This window comes from Oryctolagus cuniculus, chromosome 8 (assembly GCF_051225735.1).
Source record: "Oryctolagus cuniculus isolate XC-2025 breed Fujian yellow rabbit chromosome 8, ASM5122573v1, whole genome shotgun sequence".
In the NCBI taxonomy this organism is placed as follows: domain Eukaryota; kingdom Metazoa; phylum Chordata; class Mammalia; order Lagomorpha; family Leporidae; genus Oryctolagus; species Oryctolagus cuniculus.
Genome location: NC_142874.1, coordinates 112,353,073 through 112,371,313, shown reverse-complemented (window position 1 = coordinate 112,371,313; position 18,241 = coordinate 112,353,073). Strand labels below are relative to the sequence as shown.

The following is an 18,241-nucleotide window of genomic DNA, read 5'->3' as shown; positions in this document are numbered from 1 at the left end:
TTTTTTCCTTTTTTTTTTTTAATTTAGTAAATATAAATTTCCAAAGTACAGTTTATGGATTACATTGGCTCACCCTCCCCATAATTTCCCTCCCACTCTCGCCCCTCCCATCTCCCGCTCCCTCTCCCATTCCATTCACATCAAGATTCATTTTCAATTATCTTTATATACAGAAGATCGATTCAGTATATATTAAGTAAAGATTTCATCAGTTTGCACCCACACAGAAACACAAAGTGTAAAAATACTGTTTCAGTACTAGTTATAGCATTACTTCACATTGGACAACATACTAAGGACAGATCCCACATGAGAAGTAAGTACACAGTGACTCCTGTTGTTGACTGGACATTTTTTAAAAGATTTATTTATTTGAAAGCAGAGTTACAGAGAGAGGGATAGAGAGGGAGAGATCTTTCATCCTCTGGTTCTCTTCTCAAATGGGCGCAAACGCCATGACTAGGCCAGGCTGAGGCCAGGAGCCAGGAACTTTTTGCGAGTTTCCCACATGGGTGGCAGGAGCCTATGGAGTCGGGCCATTTTCTGTTGCTTTCCCCAGGCTGTTTGCAGGGAGCTGGGTTGGAAGTGGATCAACCTGGATGGAACCAGCACCCAAATGGGATGCCATGCCGGTGTTGTAGGCAGTGGCTTAACCTGCTGCACTACAGCGCCAGCCCCCTGGATATGGTTTTTAAAGTAGAAGGGCAGGCATTTGACCTGGTTAAGCTGCTGCTTGGGACGCCTACATTGCATCTCAGAGTGCCTGGTTACAAGTTCCTGGCTATTTCATTTCTAATCCTGTTAATGTGTACTCTCGTGCAGGTGACTTCCCGAGTACTTGGGTCCCTGCCATCTGAGTAATAGACCCAGACTGAGTTCTGGGCTCTTGGATTCAGCCTGGCCCCTCCTGGTTGTTACCAGCATCTGGGAAGTGTGCCAGTGGATGAAAGATCTCTGTCTGTCCCTGCCTTTCAAATAAAATGAAAATAAATAAATGAAAATTTAAAAAGAGTAAGGATACCTGATGGCTTCGATGTGGAATGTGCAACAAAGTCAAGATGAGTCCTGATTTTTGGCCTGAACAGTTGGAAAGATGGAGTTGCCATCTACTGGGTGAGAATAGGTTTTAGAGAAAGATTGAGTGTTCTATTTTGGACATATGATAATAAAGTGGAAATAAAGCCATTTGGCCAGATGAGACCCCCAAAGAAGGAAAAGTGGAGGAGGATGTAGCATATATGAAGCATTGTCCATTGAGGTAAGAAGAAAACCAGAAGAATGTTGAGTGTCCTAGACCCCACACGATAGTGTATCAAGAAGCAGCAAGTGATCAGTTGTATGGTGTTGGCCTCTCAAGTCACGTGAAGAGTGAGGATTAATTACTGGCATTACTAATGTGGACACGATTGGTGACTTAACAAGAGCTGTTTTAGTGGGATGGCCAGAGCCTGGTTGGAATGGTTTAAGAGGTAGGAGGAGAAGAATTTGAGATAGTAGGGGCAACTCTTTGAGAAAAGTTTTCAAAAAAATGAGCAAAGAAACAGGGTAGGGTAGAAGATGACAGTGGAGGTTAGGCTGAGATAATTTTCTTTATGATCCAGTGGAAGACAAAAATTTTATATTGGGGAATTAGAGAAAGGACCTTGCAGGAGTAGACAAGAAAGGAAGGAATCTAGTAGGGAGAGGGTTTAGATAGCGGTGAAGAAAGTTCATCCATGCCAGAGTTTCTCGACCGCAGTACTCTTGGCATTCTAGCCTGGATAATAAGTTTTTTAAATTTTATTTTAAAGTCAGAGTTACAGAGAGAAGTAAAGAGAGAGAGAGAGAGAGAAAGTCTTCTTTCTGCAGGTTCATTCCCCACATGGCTGCAACAGCCAGGGCTGGGCCAGGCCAAAGCCAGGAGCTTCTTCTGGGTTTCCCATGTGGGTACAGGGGCCCAAGCACTTGGACCATCCTTTGCTGCTTTCCCACGTGCATAAGCAGGGAGCTGGATCTGAAGTAGAGTAGCTGGGATTCAATTGGCACCCATATGGATTGCTGGTGCTGCAGGTCAGGGCTTTAACCTGCTGTGCCACAGTGCTGGTCCCTTTTTAAAATATCTATTTCGGGGCCGGCGCTGTGGCGCAGCGGGTTAATGCCCTGGACTCAAGCGCTGACATCCCATATGGGCGCCAGTTCGAGACTCGGCTGCTCCACTTCCTGTCTGGCTCTCTGGTATGGCCTGGGAAAGTGGTGGAAAATGGCCCTAGTCCTTGGGCCCCTGCACCCACGTGGGAGACCCGGAAGAAGCTCCTGGCTCCTGGCTTTGGATTTGTGCAGCTCCGGCTGTCGCAGCCAATTGGGGAGTGAACCATCGGATGGAAGACTCTCTCTCTCTCTCTCTCTCTCTCTCTGCCTCTCCTCTCTCTGTATAACTCTGACTTTCAAGTAAAATAAATAAATCTTAAAAGAAATATATTCATTTATTTGAAAGACGGAGTTAGAGAGAGAGCAAGGTCTTCCATCTGCTAGCTTACTCCCTGAATGCCTGCAAGGGCTGGAGCTTGGCCAAGCTGAAACCAGGAGCCAAAACTTCTTCTGGGTCTCCACATGGGTCCAGGGGCCCAAGTACTTGGACCATCTTCCTCTGCTTTTTCCAGATCATTAACAGGGAACTGGATTGGAAGTGGAGCAACCGAGACTCAATATGCCCATATGGGATGCAGGTGCCGCAGGTGGCAACTTAACCTGCTGTGCTACAATGCCAGCTCGTAGACTTGATAATTCTTGTTGTAGGGGCTCTCCTGCATACTCTTAAATGTTTAGTAGCACCCAGGGCCTCCGCTCTCTAGATGCTAGTAATGCTTCCATCCTTGTTGTGACAATCAAAGATGTATATAGACATTGCCATGTGTTCCCTGGTGGGCAGCTCTTGCCCCCTGCCTCTGGTAGTGATCTACAGTGACAGCTGGGAACACAGAGTAGATGCTGGCATATATTAGTGACATGGTGGTAGAGTTTGTATAAGTACTTCTTAGGAAACTCAGAACCAGAATCATCAGTTGAAAGTGTGGATGGGAGTGAGAATTGTGAGGTTGAAGAGATACAAATGTAGGAAATAATCCTGTAGAACAGCAAATAGACTCCGTGTGTATAGTACGCTTGGAGCATTCAGGGCTCATTTGAAAGCTGTAGTGATGGGGCCGGCGCCGTGGCTCACTAGGCTAATCCTCCGCCTTGCAGCGCCGGCACCCCAGGTTCTAGTCCCGGTCGGGGTGCTGGATTCTGTCCTGGTTGCCCCTCTTCCAGGCCAGCTCTCTGCTGTGGCCAGGGAGTGCAGTGGAGGATGGCCCAGGTGCTTGGGCCCTGCACCCCGTGGGAGACCAGGAGAAGTACCTGGCTCTCTCACTGTCTAACTCTGCCTGTCAGAAAAAAAAAAGAAAGAAAGAAAGAAAAGAAAGCTGTAGTGATGAAAATGAAATCAGTCAAATTGGATGGGTATTTTTCCTCCATCAGAGTTCAGCTACATGGTTGCAGAAAAGAAGTAGGCAACTAGTTAGATTTAGCCAAACTTAAGATTTTGCCTTAGTATGACAGCAAGAGAGGGACAAGGGAGATGAGTGTATCTGTTATTTCAGTGATTATACAAATTGACCATAGTTGTCAGGGTAAGGAGGGAAGTGGGGCCTTTAAGGCAGAAAAGACAGTGACATGTAATGGTATAGGTGGTTAGGTCACAGTGGATTCAAAAGAGCATTGGATTTGAGATACTGGAGAAAGTGAGATGGAAAGAAAAGTGAAAAAATTAAGGTGATAATTTATAATGCTGTTTATTTATTTTGAAAGAATTATGGAAGGAGAAACAGGGAGTGGGCACTTTGATCTTCTGGTTCACTCACTTCCCAGATGATTGCAATGGCCAGGGGTGGGCTAGGCTAAAGCCAAGAGCCAGGAGCTTTACCTGGGTCTTTTATATGGGTGTCAGGGGCCCAAGCCCTTGGGCCATCTTCCACTGCTTTTCCCAGGCCATTATCAGGGAGCTGGATTGGAAATGGAGTAGCTGGACCTTGAACTGACCTCTATATGTGATATGGGGTTGCAGGCAGCTGCTTTACCACAATGCCAGCCCTTATTCATCCAGTCTTTACCTTTTGATATGTGTTGTTTTTCTGTTTGTTTGTTTGTTTGTTTTTGCTTTGATATGTATTTCTTAAAAACAGTGTGGTTCTTATGAGTCCTTCCTCCTAAGTATATTGTACAAGAAGGATAAATGATGTGAGACTCTGTTACAGTATTAAACACACTTGCTCTTTACATTGGCAAGTTTAAAAATACCAACTGTGGTGCCACAGTTTTAAGCTTGGGATACTTGGATCCCATAACGTAACGCCTGGGATTGAGTACTGCCTCTGCTTCTCATCTAGCTTCCAACAATACACCTGGGTGGCAGCAGGTAAAGGCCCAAGTACTTGGGTTCTTGCTACCCTTTTGGGAAGACATGGTAGAGTTCCTGGCTCCTGGTTTTGGCCTGGCCCAGCCCTGGCTGTTGTGGGCCTTTGAGGAGTGAGCCAGTGGATGGACGACCTCTTCGCCCACCATTCCTTTTCCTCTCGCTCTATCTCACTGTCACTCTGCTTTTCAAGTAAATAAAGCAATAAATGTTTTTCTAAAAAAGCTTTTAAGAAAAAATACCAACTATGAATGACTTAAAATATTTTGATTGCATCACAGCTCTTTCACCAGTTGAAGGAGGGATTCTTTTTTGTCTTCATTGTTTATGATGATGAGGCAGACACTTCTTGAGACAGCTTACCATTTGTGCATTATTTATGAAATTGTGAGATGGTGATACTCCTTAAGATTTATTTATTTATTTGAAAGAATTACACAGAGAAAGGAAAGACAGAGGTCTTCCATCCGCTGGTTCACTCCCCCGGATGGCCGCAATGGCCAGAGCTGAGCTGATCTGAAGCCAGGAGCCTCCTCCGGGTCTCCCACGTGGGTGCAGGGGCCCAAGGACTTGGGCCATCTTCTGCTTTCCCAGGCCATAGCAAAAAGCTGGATCGGAAGAGGAGCAGCTGGGTCTCAAACCAGCGCCCATATGGGATGCTGACACTGCAGGCGGAGGCTTTACCTGCTATGCCACCGCACCAGCCCCAGCAACCAATTTATTAAAAAAAACTTCATATGTAGATGTTGAGTTTTGCATTCCAGGGCCCTTGATAATTCATTTTTTTGGTGGTAGTTTGAAAAGACTGGACTTTTTAAATTGCTTTGGTCTTTTTTTAAGAGAGAAGGAGAGAGAGAGAGAGAGAGAGAGAGAGAAAATCTCCCATCTGCTGATTCGCTCCCCACAGGCCACAGTAACTAGGCTGAAACCAGTAGTCCAGAACTCCATCTGGTCTCCCACATAGATGGCAAGGGCCCAAGTATTTGGACCATCTTCCACTGCCTTCTGAGGCACATTAGCAGGAAGCTGGATTGGAACCAGCACTCCAATATGGGATGTGGGCATTTTAAGTGGCAGCTTAAAGGATTTATTTTTCTCTAAGGATTAATTTTTTAATGATGGAATTTTTGAATTAGATGAGGCCTTCATTATGCATTCTTTGTATAAAATTTGACCACTATGACAAAGAAGAAAATGAAAATAAAAAACACTTCTAATTTTATTACCTGTAGATAACTGCAATTAATATTTTGATTTGTGTATAGGAATTTATTTTAATAATGTTGTGCATACTATTGTATCCAGTTTTTCTGCTTAACAAAAATACACAATGACTGTTAGCACATCATAATAATTATAATTGTATACTGTGCCACTACATCTTGAATACCAAATACCATCCTAGGTGATTTCATTTTTTTCCTATTATGAATATTTATAAATAACCTCAAATGCGAACATTCTTGTATATACTACACACATGTGGGTAGATCCTTGATTATCTTAATTTTCTAAAGGTAAAGTATAGTGATTTAAAGGTATTTATTTTAAATAATTCAAAGGAGGTTTAGAGAGCATATTGCCAAGTTGTTCTCTGGGAAGGCTATGCCCTTATACAGTCCCAGTAGTAGAATGTGATATGCCCCTGAACTGGGAGTTGCTCTTTTAAGATTTTTGGTTTGTGATACTGTATGAGGTTTAGAAGTGGTTAGGTTGTGATGTGATTAATGATGATAAAATGATAAAAATTCAGTGAAACTTATTTTGTTTCTTTATAATAGCATGCAGTAAACATTTGGTTTCCTTATGTTAACAAAATATATATAAGGAAAACATAATGTATTTCCTATGATTTCTAAACATTTTCTTGATAAAAATATTGAGTCATATCGAGTCATTCTGTGTTTTTCTATTATATTCTAGACAGTACAATGTAGATTATAAACTGGAGACTTACCTCAAGATTGCTAGACTGTATCTGGAGGATGATGATCCAGTCCAGGCAGAGGCTTACATAAATCGAGCATCATTGCTTCAGAATGAATCCACCAATGAGCAGTTACAGATACATTATAAGGTAACCGAGGAGCTGATTTGGAATTAATTGTTTTTGGAGAATCATACCTTTCTAAGATGCTGCAGAACATCTGATAAATGCTGTCATATAAGTATTTTAGAAATTCTCTGTTGCTTATTTTTGCTTTTGCTTTTTATTTTTTTCCCTAATTAAAGCATTTTCCCCCTTTAGGTATGCTACGCACGAGTTCTTGATTATAGAAGAAAATTCATTGAAGCTGCACAACGGTACAATGAGCTCTCTTACAAGACAATAGTCCATGAAAGTGAGAGACTAGAGGCCTTAAAACATGCTTTGCACTGTACCATCCTAGCATCAGCAGGTAAACACCTAATTTATGCTTAAATGAACAGTTACCTTTGTCTTAATATCTTCATGTTGGTTGATATTAGAAATCTAGCAAGGAACTATCCATCGAAGGATGTTAATATAAAGTACTGTTGACTGCTCTGATCCCTCACAAAGATCTTGGGAATCTCCTTCAAAATTGTTGCTTTAGAGTTTCATTTTTCATCCTCGTGCCTCCTCTTAGTTGCTACCTCTAATCCCCACTTCGGCAGGAAAATGGTTTAGATTAGTTTTGCCTACTGCTTGCTTAAATTTAACTACAAATTTTTTTTTAAAGATTTATTTTATTTATTTGAAAGACAGAATTACAGAGAGAGGTAGAAACAGAGGGAGAGGTCTTCTACCCGCTGGTTCACTCCCCAGATGGCCGCAACAGCTGGGGCTGCGCCGATCCGAAGCCAGGAGCCAGGAGCTTCTACTGGGTCTCCCATGTGGGTGCAGGGGCCCAAGCACTTGGGCCATCTTCTACTGCTTTCCCAGGCCATAGCAGAGAGCTGGATAGGAAGAGGAGCACCCAAGACTAGAACTGGCACCAATATGGGATGCTGGTGCTTCAGGCTAGGGCTTTAACCCACTGTGCCACAGCGCTGGCCCCTGTTTGTTTTTTAAAGATTTATTTATTTTTTTGAAAGTTAGAGTTACAGACAGAAAGGGAGAGACAGAGAAGAGAGATCTTTTATCCACTGGTTCACTCCCCAGATGCTTGCAACTGCCAGCACTGGGTCAGGCTAAAGCCAGGAGCCAGGAGCCAGGAGCTTCATCTGCGTCTCCCACATGGGTGGCAGGGGCACAAATACTTGGGCCATCTTTTGCTGCTTTTCCGACGCTATTAGCAGAGAACTGGATTGGAAGTGGAGCAGCCGGGACACAGACTGGCACCCATATAGGATGCTGGCATCACAATCAGCGGCTTTACCTGCTGTGCCACAGTGCTGGCCCCTTACCTGTAAATCTTAATCCATTTGGATTTATTTAGTATATGGAATGGAATAAGGATTTAACTTTTTTTTCCCTAAATTGCTTGTCATTTGACCCAGTATCCTTTATAGACTAATTCATTGTTTTTTCCTATTAATTTAAAACATAGTATAGATTTCTTTATTCAGTATTCTGTTCCATTAACTAACTTATCTTTTTATAAATATGCTAGTACTAAGCTCCTTAATTCATTATAACTTTATAATATTTATTAACATGTAGCAAGCTTACTTCCCCTTCATTACTCTTTTTTTATTATTCTTTATAATTTTCCTGGTATTTTGTCATATTTGATTTTCTTTCTGTATTTGTCTCATTTTTTGATGTGTCATTTTAAAGTAGATTGTAGGCCATTATGACATTCCTTCCTTTTTTATTTTTTTATTTTTTTTATTTTTTGACAGGCAGAGTGGACAGTGAGAGAGAGAGACAGAGAGAAAGGTCTTCCTTTGCCGTTGGTTCACCCTCCAATGGCCGCCGCGGCCGGCGCGCTGCGGCCGGCGCACCGCGCTGATCCGATGGCAGGAGCCAGGAGCCAGGTGCTTTTCCTGGTCTCCCATGGGGTGCAGGGCCCAAGCACCTGGGCCACCCTCCACTGCACTCCCTGGCCACAGCAGAGAGCTGGCCTGGAAGAGGGGCAACCGGGACAGAATCCGGCGCCCCAACCGGGACTAGAACCCGGTGTGCCGGCGCCGCTAGGCAGAGGATTAGCCTAGTGAGCCGCGGCGCCGGCCCGACATTCCTTCCTTACATAGTCATGTACCACTTAACAATGTTTCAGTCTGCAGGTAGAGTGGTGGTCCCATAAGATTAAATTACTTATTGACATCAGAGCTGTCTTCGATTCTATAGGTACAAAATTGCCTAATGGGGGCATTTCTGAGAATGTATAACCATCCTTAAGTGACACCTGGTTGTATATCATAATTTTTACATAATTTCAATGCCTGATCATCGCTAAGAAAGTTAGCTGTGATCCTTCTGTATAATCTGCTATCTGTTCTAAATTCTTAGAGCCCCAGTTGCCTTAGAAATATCTTTTATTTATTTATTTTTAAGGAGATTTTATTTATTTATTTGAAAGGCAGAGGGAGAGAGAATGAGAGAGAGGTCTTTTATTCACTGGTTCACTCCCCAGATGGCCACAATGGCTGAAGCTGGGCCAGGCTGAAACACTTGGGCCATCTTCCACTGCGTTCCCAGGCCATTTGCAGGGAGCTGAATCAGAAGTGGAGCAACCAGGACTTGAACTGTCACTCATATGAGATGCCAGCATTGCCGATGGTGGATTAGCCAAGCTGAAGCCAGGAGCTTTTTCCAGATCTCCCATGTGGGTGGCAGAAGCCCAAGCCATCATCTGCTGCTTTTCCAGGCACATTATCAGGGAACCGAATGGGAAGTGGAACAGCCAGGACTCAAACTGGTGCCTATATGGGATGCTGGCATCGCAGGTAGTGGCTTATCCTATGTGCTACAATGCTGGCCCTAGGAATATCTTTTATAGTTGCCCCCGAACAAGGTGAACAAGTTTGTGCATGGCATGTCTCTTTAGACTCTTTTTTTTTTTTTTTTTTTGACAGGCAGAGTGGACAGTGAGAGAGAGACAGAGAGAAAGGTCTGCCTTTGCCGTTGGTTCACCGTCCAATGGCCGCCGAGGCCAGCGCACTGCGGCTGGTGCACCGCGCTGATCCGAAGGCAGGAGCCAGGTATTTATCCTGGTCTCCCATGGGGTGCAGGGCCCAAGGACCTGGGCCATCCTCCACTGCACTCCCTGGCCACAGCAGAGAGCTGGCCTGGAAGAGGGGCAACCGGGACAGAATCTTGCGCCCCGACCAGGACTAGAACCCGGTGTGCCGGCGCCGCAAGGCAGAGGATTAGCCTAGTGAGCTGTGGCGCCAGCTTCTTTAGACTCTTATTTTAGAAAAGTTTCATGACTTTAAAAATAATACTGCCTTTTTTTAAAAAATAAATAATTCAAGGAAGTTGTATAGAATGCCTTTCATCATAGATTGGTCTAATATATGTTGTTTACTTATTCTTTGGTCATGTATTTCTTATGAACTGGTGGTTAGCCAAAGGTTAGGTCAGACTCAGGATAAAATTTTTCCTTGTTTTTTTTTTTAAGAAAAGATTGATGGCCGGCGCCGCAGCTCACTAGGCTAATCCTCCGCCTTGCAGCGCTGGCACCCCAGATTCTAGTCCCAGTCGGGGCGCCAGATTCTGTCCCTGTGGCCAGGGAGTGCAGTGGAGGATGGCCCAAGTACTTGGGCCCTGCACCCCATGGGAGACCAGGATAAGTACCTGGCTCCTGCCATCGGATCAAGGTGGTGCGCTGGCCGCAGCGCGCCGGCCGTGGCGACCATTGGAGGGTGAACCAACAGCAAAGAAGACCTTTCTTTCTGTCTCTCACACTGTCCACTCTGCCTGTCAAAAAAAAAAGACCTTTCTCTCTCTCTCTCTGCCTCTCCTCTCTCTGTGTAACTCTTTCAAATAAATAAGTAAATCTTAAAAAAAAAAAAAAGAAAGAAAAAGAAAAGATTGATGTATTTGAAAGGGTTACAGAGAGAGAAGGGAGGGGGAGAGAGCGTGCAAGAGCTTTCAGTCTGTTTTAATCCCCAGATAGCTGCAATAGCCAAGGCTGCTCAAGGCCAGAGCCAAAGCTAGGAGCTTCATGTGGGTCTCCACATGGGTGCAGGGACCCAAGTACTTGGGCCATCTTCTCATGCTTTTCCCAGGCCATTAGCAGGGAGCTGGATAGGAAGTGGAGCAGCCGGGACTTGAACTGGCAACCCATATGGGATGTTGCAGGTGGCAGCCTAACCCACTGTGTTACAAGGGCTCCAGGATAAAAATTTTCTATGCATCACAGTGCCATGAACTTTGAATTACATCACATCAGAGGTGTATCACAGTAGAGATTCTGTTCGGTCATCTGGTTAAGGTGGAGACACCATGGAAAAGGTACATTTTCCTTTTTGCATTTAGTAAATAATTTAGGGGTGCTGCTTAGACGCTCTTCAGAAATCTTATTTACCACTCCTTTCACATAACTTGTCTGGATCCTTCATTATATTGAATGTTGCAAAATGGTGATTTACTAAGTCCGTTCTTCTGCGTGAGCTTCTCTTCTTATTTCCCTTCCCCCTTTTTTTGTTATATCACTGTGTACTCTTTTTCTGCTTATTTTTCTGTGATATACTAAAAGTGTATAGCTTGATGAGTCTTTTCCATGTAACAAGCATCCAGAACAGGAAACAAAATATTACTGACATCCCAAAAGCTGCCTTCATGCTTTCTGTTAGTCACTAGTCTAACTCTCCTTCCAGCCCTTCTCGAGAGCAATCACTAATATATTAGTTTGGCCTGCTTCTTGTTTTTGTATAAATGAAATCATATCATGTATTATTGATTTAAAAAAAAAAGTTTATTTATTTATTTGAAAGAGTTAGAGAAAGGGAGAATCAGAGAGACAGAGAGAGAGAGAACCTTCGATCTGCTTGTTCACTCTCCAGATGGCTACATCGGCCAGGGCTTGGCCAGGCTGAAGCTAGGAGCTTCTTCTAGGTCTCCCATGTGGGTGGCAGGGGCCCAAGTACTTGGGCCATCTTCCGTTGCTTTTCCTAGGCCATTAGAGAGGACTGTATTGAAAATGGAACCTCTGGGACTTGTACCGTGCCTGTATTGGATGCCAGAACTACAGACAGTGGCTTTACCTGCTACACCACAATGCTGCCCCTTGATTTTTTTTTTGTTCAACTTTATGAATTCATTCATATTGTTACATGTGCTTATATTTTCTTTGTTATATGATGTTAATTATATAATAAACTACAATATATTTACCCTACTGCATTTGGGTAATAGTTCTGTAATAGAACATTCTTCTAGAGTTATTTATTCAATATGATAGAATAAATTATAATTGTTATTCTTTTTTTTAATGCTCAAATTTTCACAGATATGATGAACTCATAGTTTTTGACATGCCTCTCCCCGCCCCCCCATCAGTCATTGAAAGCCTGCCTGCATTCTAGCTTGAGAAGATGCCTAAGGCTCATCTTATATTTTCCCTGCCCCATGCTTAAGGTCACCTATTTTTCAAGGATTCCCTAAATTCATTTTAACGGGATATTAAGAAGAGATGCTAGATATGCTTGTAAATACAGGGTGTCATTACAGTTAGATTCTTTCAACACATAGAGCTAAAAATATATTTAAAAAGGAAAAGTTTGTTGATAGTATTCCTATTAGTTCAGATGTTTTATGCCATCCATTGTCTTGTAAAGACCCTTGAAAGTATAAATTAAAACTGACTACTTAAGTTCTTATGAGAGAAATACTTACCTTTAATGAATTTTTTATGGGGCCTGCACTATGGCTAAGCAGGTTCAGCCACCACCCGCAGTGCGGGTATCCCATGTGGATGCTGGCTTGAGTCCCACTTGCTCCTCTTCCAGTCCAGCTCCCTACTAATGTGCCTGGGAAGGCAGCAGAAAATGGCCCAAATGCTTGGGTCCCCGTACCCATGTGGAAGACCCAGAAGAAGCTCCTGGGTTCTGGCTTCAGATTGTCCTAGCTCTGGCTGTTGCAGCCATTTGGGGGGGTTATCAGTAGGTGGAATATCTTTCTTTGTCTCTCTCTCTCACTCGCTCTGCAACTCTGCCTTCAAATAAATAAATCTTTAAAAAAATTAAATTTTTTAAAAATTTATTTGACAGGTAGAGTTATAGACAGTGAGATAGACAGAGAAAGGTCTTCCTTCTGTTGGTTCACTCCCCAAATGGCCGCTACATCTGATGCTGTGCCAATCCAAAGCCAGGAGCTAGGTGCTTCCTCCTGGTCTCCCACGTGGGTGAGGGGCCCAAGCACTTGGGCCATCCTCCAATGCACTTCCGGGCCACAGCAGAGAGCTGGACTGGAAGAGGAGCAACCAGGACCAGAACCCGGCGCCCATATGGGATGCCGGTGCCACAAGGCGGAGGATTAACCAAGTGAGCCACGGCACAGGCCAAAAAAATTAAATTTTTATATCGAAAAATAATGCATAGTCATTGCAGGAATACAGCTAAGAAGAAAATTGAAATCATACATTTTTCGAATCACTTGTAACATTTTGGAGTGTGTCCTGGCCTTCCATATGAATTTGCAGCTGACTCATTGTCTGCAGATTCCATGTTTGTATATTTACATACCTGAAAACTCACTAGTAACCCCAAAGGCAATAGTTGCAGTGCTTTCACAGCCATTTGCAGACATGTGCAGAGGGGCAACAAATCTGAATTACTTGATGTGTATGTTTCCAGCTGAGGTTAAACCTGTCAGTACTCTGCCTTTTTGTTTCAGCTTTCATACTGTAAACAGGTTTCCTTCTTGTGATCTATTTAATATCTCGTTCTCCACATTTTTAGATTTTTATTGGTAATTTCACTGTCTAAAATGGCCCCATCATAGTGCTAAAGAGCTGTTTGCTGTTCCTAAGTGCAGGAAGTCTGATGTGGAGATAATACATGTGTTAGGTAAGTGTCATTTAGGTACATGTTATAATTAGGCCTTGAAGTCAATATTAATGAATCAACAGTATATGTTAAGTAAGGTGTCTTTGAACAAAAAAACACGTAAGTCAAGGTTACAGGTTGGTTGACAAAAATGTTGTGACCAGAGAGGTTCACAGGAACCTAATCCTGTATTTCCCAGAGGGGCAGAAGTTCAGCATTTGCTAATTTGATGTTAGCGGTGACTTTCTGGGACGTGATTACCATGAATAATAAGTAGTGACTGCATATTTTAAGGTGGAAATGGGTTCATCAGATTGATTGTTTTTCACTGGAGGAACACTGAAAATGTTTGATGCTCATCTGTTTCCCCTAGGACAGCAGCGTTCTCGAATGCTCGCTACTCTTTTTAAGGATGAAAGGTGCCAGCAACTTGCTGCTTATGGAATCCTAGAGAAAATGTACCTAGATAGGATCATCAGAGGAAATCAGCTTCAAGAATTTGCTGCCATGCTGATGCCTCACCAAAAAGCAACTACAGCGGATGGTAATACTTGTGTCTTATTCGCATGTTGTGATAAATGTTTAGGTACAGGCTATTGGAAAGTATGTTAAATTAGAAGTGTACTGCTGTCTTTATTTCTGTTTAACACTTTGTGACTGAAGGTAAGAGACATACACATACTTAGGCTTGCAGTGTAAAAATAGTCCTATTGAAAAACATTTGTGACCTTATATATTTTTGGGCTGGTGGTGTGGTGTAGCGGGTTTTAAGCCACTGCCTGTAATGCCAGCATCCCATATGGGCACCAATTCAAGTCCCTGCCACTCCACTTCTGATCTGTCTCCTGGCTAATGTACCTAGGAAAGCAGCGGAGGATGGCCTATGTGTTTGGGTCCCTGCTCCTGCATGGGAGACTAGGAAGAAGCTCCTGGCTCCTGGCTTTGGCCTGGCCCAGCCCCAGCCATTGCGGCCATTTAAAGAGTAAATCAGTGGATGAAAAATTCCTGGCCGGCACCGTGGCTCACTAGGTTAATCCTCCGCCTTATGGCGCCGGCACACCGGGTTCTAGTCCCAGTCGGGGCGCAAGATTCTGTCCCGGTTGCCCCTCTTCCAGGCCAGCTCTCTGCTGTGGCCAGGGAGTGCAGTGGAGGATGGCCCAAGTGCTTGGGCCCTGCACCCCATGGGAGACCAGGAGAGGCACCTGGCTCCTGGTTTCGGATCAGCGCGGTGCGCCGGCCTCAGCGCGCCGGCCGTGGCGGCCATTGGAGGGTGAACCAACGGCAAAGGAAGACCTTTCTCTCTGTCTCTCTCTCACTGTCCATTCTGCCTTTCAAAAAAGAAAAAAAAAAAGAAAGAAAAATTGCTTTCTCTCTGTCTCTCTCTCTCTCTGTAACTTTTTTTTTTTAATTTATTTTTTATTGATTTATTTATTTTTGACAGGCAGAATGGACAGTGAGAGAGAGAGAGAAAGGTCTTCCTTTGCCATTGGTTCACCCTCCAATGGCCGCCATGGCCGGCACGCTGCGGCTGGCGCACTGCACTGATCCGAAGGCAGGAGCCAGGTGCTTTCTCCTGGTCTCCCATAGGGTGCAGGGCCCAAGCACTGGACCATCCTCCACTGCACTCCCGGGCCACAGCAGAGAGCTGGCCTGGAAGAGGGGCAATCGGGACAGAATCCAGTGCCCCGACCCGGACTAGAACCCGGTGTGCCAGCGCCTCAAGGCGGAGGATTAGCCTATTGAGCCACAGCGCCGGTCTTATAACTTTTTCAAATAAACAAATAAATCTTAAAAAAAAAGAAGTAATACATTTTTTGGAGACTAAGCTGAAAAATTATATACTGTGCTAATGGTGTTTTTTTTTTTTGTAAACTCAAACCATCTATAAGTTACTTAATCTTAATCATCAAATTATAACAATATAGTTATTCAGTTCTATTTTAGATAGAACACAATTTGGCATAATAGTTTGTCCAGGGTTACTCAGGGTAAAGTGTTGCCAATAAGAAAAGAACTTGATGTCATATTTCCTGGTGAAAGGATGAATTTTCTTAGGTCAGACTGCGTTTCCTATGAAAGAACTATTTTCAATAGTTGCTTGTTTATAACATTAATGATTTTATGTGTGCCTGTCTACAGAGGTTATAAAGTAGGTTTTGACAACAATAGTAGACATTCAGAAACATGGGAGCAACCAAGATAAATAAGCAGATCTGTTAGACTCACTGCCTTGGGATTATCCTATATGCAAGAGAAATTAGCTGTAAAGAGACATTTAGGTGGAGGTTAGCTAAAAGATGTACACTTCATCCAATTTTACTCTCTTTTGTTTAATTTCATTTAATTTTACTTTAATGAGCAGTCCAGGTATTGACCATGTCCCACACTGAAGTGAGCGAGAGAGAGCGAGAGCGAGAGATGTTCCATCCGCTGATTCACTTCCCAGGTGGCCGCAGCAGCCAGAGCTGTGCCCATCCAAAGCCAGGAGCCAGGAGCTTCCTTCAGGTCTCCCACATGGGTGCAGGGGCCCAAGGACTAGGGCCATCTTCTACTGCTTTCCCAGGCCATAGAAGAGCTGGATTGGAAGTGGAGCAGCCGGGTCTTGAACCAGCATCCATGGGGTGCTGGCACTGCAGGCAGTGACTTTACCTGCTACCCCACAGCATTGGCCCCAAGATGTATATTATTAAAATACTGCATAGGGCTGGAGTTGGGCCAATCCGAAGCCAGGAGCCTGGGACTTCTTCCAGGTCTCCCATGTGGGTGCAGGGGCCCAAAGACTTGGACCATCTTCCACTGCTTTCCTGGGTGCATTAGCAGGGAGCTGGATTAGAAGAGGATCAGAAGAGGAGGAGCTGGGACTTGAACCAGGCACTCTGAAACAGAATACAGGTGTCCCAAGTAGAGACTTAGCCACTGTACCAAATATCACCCCTCCCCTCCTTTTTTTTTTTTTTTTTGGAAGATAGAGAAACAGACAAATAGAAAAAGCTCCCTTCCAGTGGTTCACTTCCCAAAGGCCTACAACAGGTCCTGGCTGGGATCAGAGCCAGGAACCAGAAGCTCAATCCAGGTCTTCCAAATGGGGTAGCAGGAACCTGATAACTTGAGCCATCACTGCTACTTCCCATTATGCTGGCCTCTGTATTCCTTTTCTTTGTGGTTAAAAAAAAGAAGTATGTCTATTTTCGGTTACATCTTACCACAGCGTAATTTATAAAGAGTCGAGATTTATTGACCTCACAGTTCTGCCATATGGGAAGTCCAAATCTATGGTGCTAGCGTCTGCTCAGCACCAGGTGAAGGCCTTCTTGTTGCCTCACAAAATGATCCACTCCCTTGATAACTCTTGAATCTGTGCCCACAAAGAGCTGTCATAATCCAGTAATTCCCCAAAGGTCCCGCCTTTCAAATACCACTAATGCAGGACTTTGGGCATTAAGTTACCAACATCCAAGGGCATACCCAAACCACAGCAATGTGTAATATAAACAATACCAGTGTAACCGTTCTTAGGCATGCAGTTCAGTGGTGCCTTCCTTCCTCACCACTGTTCCTCTCCAAAACTCTTATATTCTCAGGCTGAAACTATGCACATGAAACAAAATCCCCTTATTCCCCACTTCTGTCAGCCTGCAGTACTGTTTATTGAGATGGGGTAGACTGAGAGAAGAATAGACTTGAAGGGGGAAGTCCTTTTTTTTTTTTTTGACAGGCAGAGTGGACAGTGAGAGAGAGAGACAGAGAGAAAGGTCTTCTTTTTCTGTTGGTTCACCCCTCAATGGCCGCTGTGGCTGGCGCACTGCGCTGATCCGAAGCCAGGAGCCAGGTGATTCTCCTGGTCTCCCATAGGGTGCAGGGTCCAAGGACTTGGGCCATCCTCCACTGCACTCCCAGGCCACAGCAGAGAGCTGGACAGGAAGAAGAGCGACCAGGACAGAATCCGGTGCCTTGACTGGGACTAGAACCCAGTGTGCCGGTGCCGCAGGCAGAGGATTAGCCTATTAAGCCATAACACCGGCCGGGAAGTCCTTTTTTGAACATGTTAAATTTGATGTTTATGGGGCAGGTGCCATGACGCAGTAGGTTAATCCTCCGCCGGCATCCCAAATGGGCACCAGTTCTAGTCCCGGCTGCTCCTCTTCCAGTCCAGCTCTCTGCTGTGGCCCGGGAAGGCAGTAGAAGATGGCCTAAGTGCTTGTTCCCTGCACCCACATGGGAGACTGGGAAGAAACACCTTGCTCATGGCTTTGGATTTGTGCAGCTCTGGCCATTGCAGCTATTTGGGGAGTGAACCAACAGAAGGAAAACCTTTCTCTCTGTTTCTCCCTCTCACTGTCTGTAACTCTACCTCTCAAATAAATTTAAAAAAAATCTAAAAAAAAAATTTTGATATGTTTATAAAATGTCCAAGTAGAGGTGTTATTTAGATAGTTGGGTATGAGTCTGAGCTCAAGAGAGATTTGGCTTAGAAATATGAGGGCGCTTTTAAAAAGTTTGTAGAAAATGGAATTAAAAGATATGTTAATTTGGTGCAAAATGTTTTGAAATCCATGCATAGTTTCTTCACAATACACATTTTCTGTGAGCTTCTTAAAGACCCTATTTGATCATCATCAGCATATTGGTAATTTTGAGATAATGTAGGAAGAAAGAATAAACAGAAGTATAAAATGGAGCACTCTAATTTTTGAGGTAAGGAAAATAAGAAGGAACCAGCAAAGGAAACTGGGAGGTGGGAGTTAAGAAAAACGCTAGATTATGAGCGGCACTCTGGAAAAGTAACCACAGGGCACTGTAAGAAACACGGGTTCTCGGAATACGTCTCTTGAAGTCCTGAGCTGTATTGTCCCCAGCACCTATGCTGGCATCGGGACTATAGTAATGGTGAGTGCGCAGCAGAAAACCCTGTAA

At 44.0% G+C, this 18,241-nt stretch overlaps 1 protein-coding gene across 5 annotated transcripts in view; it reads left to right on the top strand.

The window, feature by feature from the left end:
• Nucleotides 1-18,241, top strand: part of COPS4 (COP9 signalosome subunit 4) — a 47,660-nt gene that overhangs the window by 17,084 nt on the left and 12,335 nt on the right. For all 5 annotated transcript variants that reach the window (XM_002717065.6, XM_089303161.1, XM_089303163.1 and 2 more), the window contains exons 5-7: nucleotides 6,353-6,506; nucleotides 6,678-6,828; nucleotides 13,701-13,871. In XM_002717065.6, coding sequence (XP_002717111.1) covers nucleotides 6,353-6,506; nucleotides 6,678-6,828; nucleotides 13,701-13,871 — 476 coding nt within the window. The remainder of the gene's footprint in view (nucleotides 1-6,352; nucleotides 6,507-6,677; nucleotides 6,829-13,700; nucleotides 13,872-18,241) is intronic.